General features: G+C 39.3%; 1 protein-coding gene across 1 annotated transcript in view; it reads left to right on the top strand.

Annotated features, from left to right (window-relative positions):
* The window catches only part of KIAA1549 (KIAA1549 ortholog), a 75,765-nt gene that overhangs the window by 49,667 nt on the left and 12,906 nt on the right, over positions 1–13,192 (top strand). Inside the window, 6 exon segments of the mRNA XM_009707956.1 lie at positions 2,428–2,552; positions 7,923–8,128; positions 9,883–10,106; positions 11,254–11,398; positions 13,044–13,189; positions 13,191–13,192. The exon segment at positions 13,191–13,192 is cut by the window's right edge and continues 71 nt beyond it. Coding sequence (XP_009706258.1) covers positions 2,428–2,552; positions 7,923–8,128; positions 9,883–10,106; positions 11,254–11,398; positions 13,044–13,189; positions 13,191–13,192 — 848 coding nt within the window.

The raw sequence follows: 13,192 nt of genomic DNA, 5'->3' as shown, positions 1-13,192 counted from the left end.
AGGGCAGAACTGAATGACCTTAGAAAGAAACTAACAGTCATTCTGACTGAGCTGCAGGTCTGTATGACACAGCTTGCTCCTCTGCTCAACTTTCTGCGCTTCCTCTAAAGCCCCAGTTGTCCTAAGATCCTTGCTTCATCTTCCCCATTGGGCTTCGTACAGCTCAGTTTCCACCTTCCCAGATGTTGAGCCTGTCTTCCTAAGTCCTTGTTGGCCTTACAAGTAGTAGACTACCAGTGGTATGATGGAAGGTGGACAAAACTGGAAAATAATGGAAGAAAAATGAGCTAACTTGTTTTGGTGTAGCTTAAATTAAAGCAAATTGATATAAATCAGAAGAACAAGTGTTTCTGTGTCTCTTTTAAAAAAAATTAAAGAGTGACCTAAGATGGAGATGATACTTAGGGAGAGGGAAAGATATCTATATTCACATACATACAAGTATAAGAAATAAATTTACATTTGAGTCTGTTACTGCATTTAATCTAGAATAATTCAGAAAATGAAGCAGGAAGAATTTTCAGAAGCCAACATTTTAATGCTTCCCCTGAAGACAGTAATGAATCGTTGATCAAATTTGGAACAAAGATACTTCTTTTTTTAATAGTGTCTAGATTCACACACTTAAAAATGTTCTCAAAAGAGAATTTCCCTCCTCTCCATCATCCTTCCTTAAGGGCAAATCTCCCTTTAGGCTTAACTATGGAGATGTTACCATCATCTCCCTAACATGCTGACATGCCCATGTCAGCTTGAGATTTAAAACATTTATTCCCTGAGGCAGAAGCTGAAATGTGAAATGATAGTATAGTGCATTATGTTGGTTTTAGCTGTTTTCTATTTAGTGAGAAAAAAACTGAGGAACTCAGTTCATCACAGTGCAATTCAGGACTGTATGTTGCATGCCAGGAAATACAGTGGTGATGTGAGTACACGTTCTGTATCTGTGAAAAACAACCGAGTTCAGAAAGCACAGCATCTCTAGGCTTCAGCTCAGTTGGACCTGTTGTTTTGGCTTGAGAGGATACAAATTTTGCATATTCCTCAGCACTTATAAAGAATGACTGATGTTGACTCAGCACTATTTGTGTTCCTATAATTTACTTAATGATAATGTAGATAGACTGAGGAAAGAGTATGAAGGAACACAAAGCACAATGAGGTGAAACTGGAAGTCAGTAGCAGATCTGGAAAAAGAACTGTAGCCTTGTACTCTGCTGAACTAAGACAAAGGTGATGGAGACGATAGCTCTGCCCACCCTCTCCACCTTGGCAAAGAGGAGGAGATGCAATGGTGCAGATCTGTAAGCTCATTGAGAACCATTTCTTCTTTTTTTCCTGCTAAATCTTTTTTTTATTATTATTATTTGGATGTGACTTATTAATTACAGTCCTGCAGAAAAGAATGAAAGACAGAGCTCAATTAACAGTGCATTGTTCAGGGAGGAGGAAGAGGGAAGTTGAATTCGGAGCATTGCCTGCTGCAAGGGGTAGGTTTAACTTTCAGGGAACTTGTCTGGCTGGGTATAGTTCTCTTAGTCTGTGTGCTCTAGGCAGTTGATGTTTAGCCAAGAGCCTCAGTAACTAGTTCGGATAACCATCTAGAGCCCAAGCAAATCTTGTGCTTAACAAGGTTAATGCACAGACATATGCACACTTTCAGTGATTAACTCCCTGCAGGAATAGAATATGAACATTCACAAGACAAAATGGTCCCTAGAGACACTATCACAAAGGCTGATCCCATGTGAAAAGACAGGCTTTGGTGTCAACTGGGCAGCAGTGTATGCCTTATATTTTTGCTATTTTTATACTCTCCGAATATTTTACTTGCTGAAGTATTGTGTTGGGAAAATCATAGTATTTCTTTATATTTTTCTGTAATCATCCACAAAAACTATGAACACCAAGATTGTCATTTGTAGGTAACAAGTGTTTTTAAGAGTCTCATGACTGCATGGGATAAGTACATAAAGTAGCACTTTTGAAAGGCCCTATGTTTAACTCGTCAGGAAAATATTCACATGGGCTTATAGTGTCAGCAAGAGAACACCAAGTTAGCAAGTCTGAATATTAGACTAATTACCTGTACGGGTTTCTTATTTCTAATATAATTCTTTTCTGTCTGAAAAGTAAACTGCTACTTATGAATGCAGAGTGTTTTCTTGAAGTGTATTTTAAAGGAAAGATTAGTTAATAATCTTGTCACATGTGAATCCTATTGCAGTCAGTTTTCACATGCCACAGGAGCAACGTCATGGCAATGAATGTCTATGATAACTTATTATAAATTTATTTATAAACAGAGGAAAATATTAGCAGCCTTCACAAGATACTTTAGCACAGGTTTCTTTGTGTGTGAGAACTGTGCCCCTTTGCAAACTTATGTGACATGTTGGTTGGTTTGTTTTTTAATGTTTGTGGCAGAATTTCACCATCAGATGCTGACTCCACAGCAAGTGAACAATCCAGCGGGAGAGAGACAGGAGAAGAAACTGCAAGACCATCAACTGTTGCAAACGAGGGCAAACCACGCAGAGCAGCAAAGAAGGGTTTGTTACTTATTCTTTTCTTGTGTGCACTAGCAGTGCCTTACTCAGGTTGAAGAGTTGCTTTAGTGCTGTAACTTTTCTAAACTCATCTTTGACTCTTAATTTTTCTGGTTTGTGTCACAAAATTTTCTTCCTGTCCTTTTTGGTTTAGTTTCTTCTGTTGAAACTGAAGATCTATACATTCCTTTCATTCTAGCAAGCTTTTGAAACTAATAGCTTAGCCGGAATGAATCTTCCTTCCTTTTCTCTCCCCCACACCCCGGCAATCCTCTTTCCATTTAGGCCTAATCGTGGCTCTCATGGTAGCAATCTTGCAGACAGTTACATGGGCAGTAGAGGTCACAGCAGGACTTGATACAGCATGGGTGTATGTCTGCAACTGTAGCTTTGAAAAAGTGAGATTAAAAAAGAGACCAGAGAGGTATAAGTTTTACAAATAAGTTCCAATTCAAACATCAAAATACCTTCGCGATTGCGGTTTTGAAAGATGAAAATCCAGTGCTAATACATTAACAACAGTGAAACTTTTGTGAAGAACTGCCTTCCTTCCGGTTAAAGTGCCACCATTTGTCTTGGAGGTACCCTAAGATATTTCTTTCCTCATTGAAAAGTTGATAAAACACTGCAAACCCACATTCATTTTTTAATTAAAACATTCTTTTAAATTCTGTTCCTGTTTAAAAGTGTGTGGTTATCTGTGACTACACAAACACTAAGTGTTTTTCTGAGAGCCTTTTGGGTTTAGATGGCTTGCTTGAGGTTTTAGTTACCAGATCTTTGCCTTAAATCACAATAGTCTTCCTAGAGAAAATTCTGATACTAAATATCTGGTAAAGGAGTTTGTGATGTCCCCATCTGTTTTTAATACACATGGCCTTGACGGCTGCAGAAGCTGAGAAGAACAGAATACTGACCACATTATGAGCAGTCTCTTCAGTATATTGAAAGTTTTCCCACATACTCCATGAAATAACAGCTGAGATGTAAAGATCACTACTGAGGAATGCAGTGCCAGTGAAATTCAGATCATAGCAGACAATCTTCAGTTTTTGCTTATGTTGAAGAAATGAGATTGAGGAATATGTAAGACAGTTTATATAAACTGCTAGCTCTTGGGTGGCTAAACAGCAAGTTAAATAATGTATGTTTCTTAAACTTTCATAATGTGGACTGCTCCTGGAAGAGCAATGGTAATGGAGCAGACTTTCCTCTGTAGTGAACATGTAAGAAAACAAAGCACAGGATCTGCTAATGTGACTAGAAAGTTATACTTCCTGATAAGTCAGCAGGCAATGTATGCTGTATGTACTTTACACAGTTTACAAAAAGAAGATACTATACTGATGCTATGTACGTTTTCAGTGCCTTAGGTTTGCTCTGGGGACCAGAAATCATGCCCAAGTAAATATATAGGAAAACAATTACACTACAACAGAGCCATCTCAGGATGGTTTATGAGTTGCTCCAACCTCACTGACTTCAATTCTGTTGCCATGATTTAGTGTTCTCCCATTTCTTCTTGCCTGGGAACTCCATTTTTGTCTCTTCATTTTCCATCTGACTTAAAGCTTTGTGTAAGGTTTAACATTTCCTTTTGGTGTAGAAGTGTTAGGTATTGCTGCATCTGAATTACCTGGCAAAGGCAGCTAGGATATTGTGTACAATGTGTCCTTTTTACCTATCATGCCCTTACTGGATCAAATAGGCTATTTTTTCAACATTTGGTGCCTCTAGTTTGGTAATCATAGGGACTATTTTTAGCATTCAGAACTGGAGGCACTGTCTGCAGAGAGCTCTCTGTTAAATGATAGATTCCACTCCCTTTTTGTGCAACTGAGGCTTGGCAGTTTGATCCAAGTTCATGCATTTCATTCAAAAGTAAATGCAATCATCTTACTGCTATGTTTTTTTCCAGTTGCCATTCCAGCTGAATTATTTGTAATAATTACTGTGTTGTTTCTTCTTTTTCCTCTATGTTGTCAGGAGCAAACAGAGTGGGTAAGTAACCAGAGCTGGTAGTTGAGTACAAATATGAGTAGAGGTGCTGGGGTAGCTGCAATTATATCTTAAGGATGGAAGGATTTGTCTTCTGAGTCTAAAATAACACAATTGCTTTTGAGCTATTGAAATATAAAAGAATTCTCAGTAACACAAATTATAGTCATCCAATTTAGGCACATTTTCCTAATTTCCTCCCAATTCTTTCAAATTATCAAGGAAAACATCACTGTGAAAGAAGCAATACTGAGGCAGCTGTTGGTCCTGAAACTAACTTTGTATAAACAAGTTAGAGATATTCTTAGAGTTAGTGTCTTTACTGGAAGCCCAAGACAAACGCAAGCTACCTGCAAAGAAGCACAAATACTTTTTCGTGGTCAGGACTGAGACATGGCAAAGATGGGGCAGGAGAAAGCTGACACTGTCTTTGATAATGCATAAATTAAAGGCTCTGTCCTCTGATAGCAGTTTCTGTCTTATAATAGTAAAAAAGGATGTCTATAAGGCTGGCTATGATGTTTTCTGTTGTTAGGTTTGTACAAGTAACTAATGAGAGCCATCAGCTGCATCCTGGGGACATAATCTGCTGGGCAATGAAGAAACTGTGTGAAGTTTATCTGAAACTGCATACTCTGGCATGAATCAAAGACCAGTGGTCAGTGGGAGATTCACGTTGACTTTACCTGATTTTGGATTAGGCTTTATGCACCTTGGTTGCTATGTCTCTTGTTTTTATTTCAAGAGGGTGCAGGAAGCCATAGCCTTCATCTATTTCCCACTGTATTGGTTTTCGTATGAAATCATAGCTTCCTGCAGAGCAATTCATTTTCCTGACATTTCAGTTCAATTAGTAGTTTCAACCCAGGGAACAGTGATGAACATTTATCCTGACGTGTGACCTGTGTGGACTGGTTGTTTAAATGTGTTCTGTCCAGTATTTGGGTATTAATTCCTCTCCATTATTTTTCAGCCTCAGCTGTCTAGTCTGAGATCAAAAATTTCATTCATATAGAGCCATCTGATAGCTTTGTAAGGAAGATTTTCTAACTATGGACAATAGTGTAATGTAAGAACTCTGAAATGAGAAACCATTCTTATTCACTCTGTCAAAACTTCTAAAGGAGCTCATTCATGTGTTGCGTTAGAAACCATTTCTCCTTTTGTTGTATGTGTACAGCACTGTGCAGTTCCCAACTTTCTTAGCTGCTTTACTGTACTTCCATCTTGATTTGTATTTATAGGTACATTCAGCATATGCACACAGAGAGGATTTAAAGGTCAGATGCAGCTTATGGGGTTTTTTTGTGTGTGTATGCATCTTTTCTGCAAAAGAAAGTAACATACGATGTTAGTGTACAGCCTTACCAAAATTTGACAGTGGAACTTCTGGACAATTTTACAAATTGAATTTAAGAACCATTTCAGTGAAGAGGCCTGTGCCAAGCACTTGTTCATGTGCGCAAAAGGAAAAGTTATGGATGAAATTATAAAGATTCAGAGTGAATGCTTAGTGTCATGGACGATATTGGACCTTGCTAACCAAGTAATATGAAAATAACCTTAAAATTTTATGTTGGAGGTCAGTGAGCTTTGAGAACTGCTGTTAGACAGGAAAGATTGGGGAAAAAAATGACTAATATATGGGGAAAATGGCGAAAGATGGATGCAAAAGATCAGACTTCCATTGTGCTACAGGATCGCTCTGAGGGATTCACACTAACTACTTAATATATCTTGTGCCCCTCTCTGTGAGAGGCAGTGCTTGCATGCTTCTAAGAAATGCGTGAAGATGACAAATGGTGACGATCATATACATAGCTACAGAAAGGAGATGGATGTATTTCATTTAGGCTGTGTCTTGCAAAACATTTGGGGCACAGAGATCTTGAGTGGAACTGTTTACCTTCTTTTTAAGGACACTTATACAGGAAAGTCACATTTATAAATGCTGCATACCATTTATAAATGTGTACATTTGACAATGCATTGATCAAGTTTGAGAAATATGAGAAATAAGAATTTTGCTTAGCTTGACAGATTGCTTTCCAGCCCAGAAGTAATGTGCTGTGAATATAGTAAAGCGTACCATTCCTTCCCTCTCCTGCTCCCTTTTTGTGCTAGAAGAGGGAAGCAAAGGAGCAAGTAATCTACTGTGATCTTCTACAGAAGATAGCATTCACCTCCTCTTCTGAACCCTGTACTTCATTACTAGCACATGTTGCAAATGAATCAGAGAAGTGGCTGTTTTCTTCTCCTTCTTGTCTGTTGGAGTTGGACAGGTTGATGCACCATTGGTTCTCTATTGGAATCAAATCAGATTCTCCTTGTGATTTGAATCTGAGAACCACAGCCTGTCATTAGAAGTCTGTGCAAGGATGTGGGACTATGTCCCTCTGCTCTGTTGTGTTCCTCCATAAGAAGCCACAAATCTTAATCTCTTATTGCTTATATTTCATGGTGAAAAGCAGTTTGAGAATTTGTGGAGTTACTATGTGGATAAGACAAAAGATTATTTTGCAAGTCTTCAGTAGTTTTTGCAAGCCTAATCCACATAATGGTTCCTGTTGTAGGCCTAGCTGCAACAAAAAAATACTGAAATATATGCTTAACTGCAAACCACTGGGGTGATCCTACAGATTTCAAGTCTTTTGAGGGAGATGACCCATTTCTATTGAAGTGATTAACTATTGGCAGGACCAGGGCCACAACTTTCATGTGTGATGGTTTCCATAATGTCTTTTGCTGACTGTATTTGAGTTGATTTAAGCTCTTCAACAAATTACAACATGGCAATATTTGTGCAGCTTGTTTATTACTATGTGAACTATTTATCCTGTCACAGAGAAGAAAACTGCTTGAAAAGCTTTACTCAGTAGAATGACTGCAAAATTCTTTGTGTTTTGTGTGGATTTCTAAGGGTTTTTTTGTTCAGTTCATATCTCACTCCTTTTATCTCTTAAGAACTGCATTTTGCAGTGAGACAACTTTTATTGCTCTTTGAACCTCCATTTGAGGAATTTGCATTTCCTTAAGTTCTGATAAGAGAAACCATTAGCAGTATGTACTTGAACAGCTTTTTATGGAGTAAAGTAGATTGAGATTTTGGGGGGTTGCAAATGCCAAGAGCTTGATTTACAGAAATAAAGAATGACAGCTCACCTGGAAATATAATGGAAAAGTGTTTATAATTTGCAAACCACTGGGTAAACTTGTTGTACATTAAATGTGAATCAACTGGAGGGCCTATGGGGCAAATTAAACACAGATGGAAAACATGGCATAGTCTTGTAGCATAGCATCTGTAGAGCTTAACATGTGACTGAGATAACCCTAGCAGCCCTACTTTACTCTATATTTGTTCTGGTGATTTAGGACCTCCTCAGACCAGCAGTGGAAATGAGCAGCACTCCTCAGCCTCTATCTTCGAACATGTGGATAGGATGTCGCGTTCCTCAGATGCCAGCAGACGGGTCCCAAGCAAGATCCAGCTGATTGCTATGCAACCGATGGCAGCACCTCCGGTTCAGAACTCGGTGCTTTCTGATCGAGTAGCAGAGACCAACAAAATTAATAAAGAGGTATTTTTAAAGTGCTTTGAGTGTTTATGGAGGACTGTATGCCCAGCCAAGAGGGAGGTGAAAGGTATCCAGTTTCTTGTTATCAGGAGTTCCTTGTTAGCTCATGAGGAGTTGAATTTTGGCAAGTTACAGGACTAATCCTGTTTCCGCCCAGAGAAATAATCTGACCTGTTTTTAAGATATACCTAAACCAAAACTTAAAACACAGAGAGAGGAGCAAATTTGATGATCAGGATACCTTGTATTACCATCCTTTTGCTAGTCAGCAGGACATGACTTATGAGAATTGTGTTAATCAGTGTGTGAAAATTGGAACGTCTGGCCCACCTTGGTTTTCATTCTACACCATTCTTTCGACTTTTCAGGAACTCAGGATATAGGTTGTACAAACAAGTTATCTCAAGACATTCTGGGGTGTGAGTTTGCAGCACATTCATTGCTTCAAACTTCTGATGTGTTTATCTGACAGTAAACATATGGAAACTTCCCGCTTTCTCTGAGGCTCACATTACTGTAAGCAGAATATGAGCATGCCTGGGGAATTAGGAGAGAAGGTAATGCGCTGTAAAACCACATCATGCACTGACTGTTGCAGTACCATGTACCTGCATCCTGGTTTTGTACTGGGTGTAAGGTGGCATCTTGTCATAATTCAGAGTGGAAGATTACTGAAACCTTTAACTTAACTGTGTTAAGATGCTGTGTTTCTGAGTACCTTATGGAAGAGAGGTAAATACATGTATCTAGTATACTTAGGCAAGAGGGAACCACAAAACAGAAGTCTGATTATATGGACAGAAGACAGATAATTGTAACTATGAATGTAAGGAGTAAGTCTGGCTTGTGTCCCTTTTATGCTTTTTTGGGATTTTCATGACAGAATACACAAAAATAAATTATTATTTGGTTTTTAATTTGCTGCTGCAGATGTGTTCCAGAACTAGTCCAGCACAGGCAGAGCAGTTGTTGCTGCGTGATCTGGGGTGGAAGTGTTTTCCATTGATAAGAATGATTTCAGTGAGTTTTGGGCTAGTACTTAGAAGTGTGGTGTTACAATAACTTTCCCCACGTGATGAGATGTGTTTCAGGGAAACTGGAAAAAAGGTGGGAGAAAGGCATGAAAACTCAGCCTGCAAGAAAACATAGAGCTGATAACACCGTGATTATCTAGGGACGTGGGCCCTTGTGTTGCTGTTATGTTTCTGCATAGCTTATGACAGCCTCTCATCCTCAGCAGAGGCATTGAGTTATGAGCTCAATTAGCTCTTTAAGTTCTTTCTTTTTATGTGATGAAGGTCGTTAAGGGGAATGGGTGACAGATTTCAACGCTGCTGATCAAATGTATCTCTGTTTGACAAGCAAAAGTAGATATAGCCTGTACCGATTAGTCTTACTTTTTCAGAGCAGTGTCACTTCTGGCAGCCAGCAGGATTTTTTTTGTTTCTCCTGCCTTTTGTTAACAAACTGACACCTCTCTCTCTCATTTCACCTGCTGTGCTTGCAATCGTATTGTGTATAATAGTACATCTACCTGGGGAGACAGTGGGGATGCTGCAAAATATCCAAGAAAGAAAGTGTGTTTTACAAATTGTGTGACTTATTTTAATCCTTCAGAAATTTGGGGGAGGAGGGAGGTAGGGGCAGGCGGGGAGATGGGGAGGAGAGGTTTACAGAAGAGCAGTGAAAAGTTCTGTTTGCAAAAACTACAAATGAAAAATGCAATTGTGTGCGTTGTTTTGTTTTTTTTTTTTAAGATACAAACAGCCCTGAGGCATAAATCTGAGATTGAGCATCACCGCAATAAGATCCGTCTTCGCGCCAAGCGCAAAGGGCACTATGAATTTCCAGTGGTGGATGATGTGATGGTGGTTGACTCCAAAGAACAGCACAGAATATATCGCAAGGCACAGATGCAGATTGACAAGATCTTGGACCCTGGAGGCAGTGTCCCTACTGTCTTCATAGAGCCCAGGAAGAGGTAGGTATTTCAAAGACAGGAAAGCACAATTTTCTTTTAGAGTCAGCATCCAAAGTACATCAAACCTGTACTTCTGAACTTTCAGAGCTTAAAATCATTTTGATCATTGGTTGAATTTCAGTTATCTAGATGAAAAGGTTTGGGTTGTTCTAAACGTTTTTATTTATTTCAGTATATGCCAGCATGTTTTGTTTTCAGATTATTCTTTTACAAGTTCTCACTGGTGAATTCTTGATAAATAAACACAAATGTATGAAAACTGTCTTAAAACAATGTAGTATTTGCTCTGCCATTGTTTGAATAATTCTTGTTTGCTGTAGAGGGATCAAAATTGCAATGTAAGCACTAAAAAAAGATACATGGAAAATACAAACTGCAACAAATAATATTTTTGTAAAGGGGGGAAAAGATGCAAAAGAAGGAAACTTGAGTAATTTAAAAAGTGTGAAGATTATGAATTTTAAAGGCAAATTCACAAATCAATGAGAACACCTTTTACGTATTCCCTCTGGGTAATGAGGCGCATTTGTCAGCCTCACAAATCTGCCTTCACAGCCTTATATTTTCAGAGAAAGTCTTCCCTGGGCTCTGTTTAGGGCTTATGAATAACGGCACTTTGTTCCCAGAGTGCTGGTACCCTGTGACTGCTTCCACGCTGACAGAAAGTAGCTTTTCTCCAGCTACATGGGTTCCTCAGCTGGTTTGCCTGGTAGGGTTAAACCCAGCAGGCCAAGCTCAAAACCTCCTTGGCGGTGTGGTCTGTTCTGCTCTTGTAAACGTGTCAGACATTGGTCTGGAGAGGCACTGGTGGGGAGCTGGAGCACAAACAACTTTGAAAGATGAATGTAGAAGGGAGGTGACACTGGAGAGAGAGGGAGGAATGGGACAGTTTGGAGCGTTGCCAGTGAGAGTGTTAGGAGAGAGTTAGAAGCTTGAGGAGAGAGATTCGAGGCTAAACAATGGGGCTGGCTTGAAAAACTGGGAAAGGGAAGAGAAATAGGGCTGAGGCAAGGATACTTTGGAGGGAATGGGTAGAGGAGTTCAACCTTGAGTGGGACAGAAGAAAAATTGAAAAAAAGAAATATAATTATCTTTGCCTTGTTTGTTTTTTCTCTCTCTCTCTGCTTTTTGCTTTCTTCCTGTTAAGTTCTCGTGCAAAACGTTCTCCTAAGCAGCGCCGGCGACATCAGATAAATGGTAGTCCGATTGATGCAGAAAAAGACAGATTAATCACAACTGACAGTGATGGGACATACAAAAGGCCTCCAGGAGTCAATAATTCTGCATATATTGTATGTATATCTGTTGAATCACAGGAGTGTTCTGATAATTGTAATGACAGTTATGACATGGGGAGGTTTTTGGCTTTCTGACTGCGGTCTATATGGCTAGTTTCAGTCATGTAGTTAGCATGTAAATCAAAGTGAAACAAGGATTTCACTGGCAGTCTGTCAGTATTAAGCAGTAAAATTCTGCCAAGTATTCCTTGATATTAAAGAGGCCAAGAACCAAAACCTTGTTTTCATTAATGCCATTGTATTACGCACAGGAAAGTGTGCTTGTCATGTTCTACAATATCTTGAACATAGTTTCACTCCAGTCCAATTTGCTAGATGTTATGTATTCATATATTACAGAAAATTTCATCCTTTGGTCTCACAGAGTGGAAGACTCTGTTCCTTCCATGAGAACTTTTCTCATCTTTAAAATGTGGGAATTAATTATTAATGAAAAAGAAACATGTCTTCATACTACAGTAACTTGAAACAATTCTAGTACAATGTATTGAAAATTAGTTTTGTTTCCTGTCTAAAAAAGGCAAAGACACTGGAGAATGCTTCTGTTCGATCATATCAATGTCAAAAACTGTACTTAGACATCTTTAACCACTTCTAAGCAGACTTTACTAAGCTTAATGCTGATATTGGAAACCCCTGGACAGTTTTCATTGTGAAAGACAGTTTAATAATTTTAAGAATTTCAACATTAGCTGCATATGCAGTCAGGTGACTACAGTATTGATTTCTGCAGTTTCCCTGCGCCTTCAAACAAGAGTGTGATGATTTTAATGCCATGCTGCAGCAGAATGAATTATCATCTGAAGCTGTTTAATTAAGACATGTCACACAGCAAGCCTAGCCCCTTTGGCATCTATAATGAGACAGTACTCAGAATGCTAAGTTCCTGATGAAGTAGAGGCTTTTGCATCTTGACAACTGATTTTGTAGTCTGCACGCAGTGGTAAGAATGAGCTTTGATAATAAGTCTGCTGCTGCAAAGCTCATTTAATTTCCTGTTACTGATGAACAGTAAGCCCGTGTGGTAAGATCCCAGGTAGTAATTGCAATGCATGCCTCAGGTATTGCTGCTATGAAGCACTTGTATGAATCCCATTCAGGTAATGCACTCAAGTTCCATGCAGGTAACCACGTAGCTGCTTAACAACTCCCTTTGTGTGTTTTTCTAGAAGGTAATAATGGTTTAATATTACTGCTGTGATATGGTCAGTTGTAAGCTAAAGACTGAATTAATTTCTTGGAACTGCAAAAGCTGCAGAGAAGTCAGACGTAGACATAGCTGATTGTCTTTTTCTGAGTGGAATAAGCACTCTTTGCATGACTTCATTATGTGCTTGCAAACCACAAGATTTCTATTATAGCCGAATAACTCCGGTACAAAGCTCCACTGCCTTATCTGAGATCAGAGTCTTTCAGATCACACTGAATGGAGTATTTGAGCAGCTGGTGTTATGTATGTGCGTGTAGAAGTGGGAAGGGTAAGGGGTAGGTTTTGTCCAGCACCGGCAGCTGTCCTATTCATCTCGTTGTGGTTCTGGCAAAGAAAATGTTGCTCAGGCTTAAGGCCCACAGGAGCTTGGAAGCTGGCTGGTTAGATCTTCTCTGTGGCTGCCCTTTACCTTCTTTCTGTTTCCTCCAGTCTGATCCAGACTTGCCTCCTGAACCTCAGACATCATCTTCAGCTGATCTGGGGAAATTCCCCGGCTTACCTTCCCACCCAGTCTCCCAGTACGTCCCACCACAGCCATCCATTGAAGAGGCTCGGCAAACCATGCACCCGCCGCTGGG

The sequence above is a fragment of the Cariama cristata genome, unplaced genomic scaffold (genome assembly GCF_000690535.1).
Source record: "Cariama cristata isolate BGI_N322 unplaced genomic scaffold, ASM69053v1 scaffold17039, whole genome shotgun sequence".
NCBI lineage: Eukaryota > Metazoa > Chordata > Aves > Cariamiformes > Cariamidae > Cariama > Cariama cristata.
This window is presented reverse-complemented; position numbering and strand designations above follow the sequence as displayed.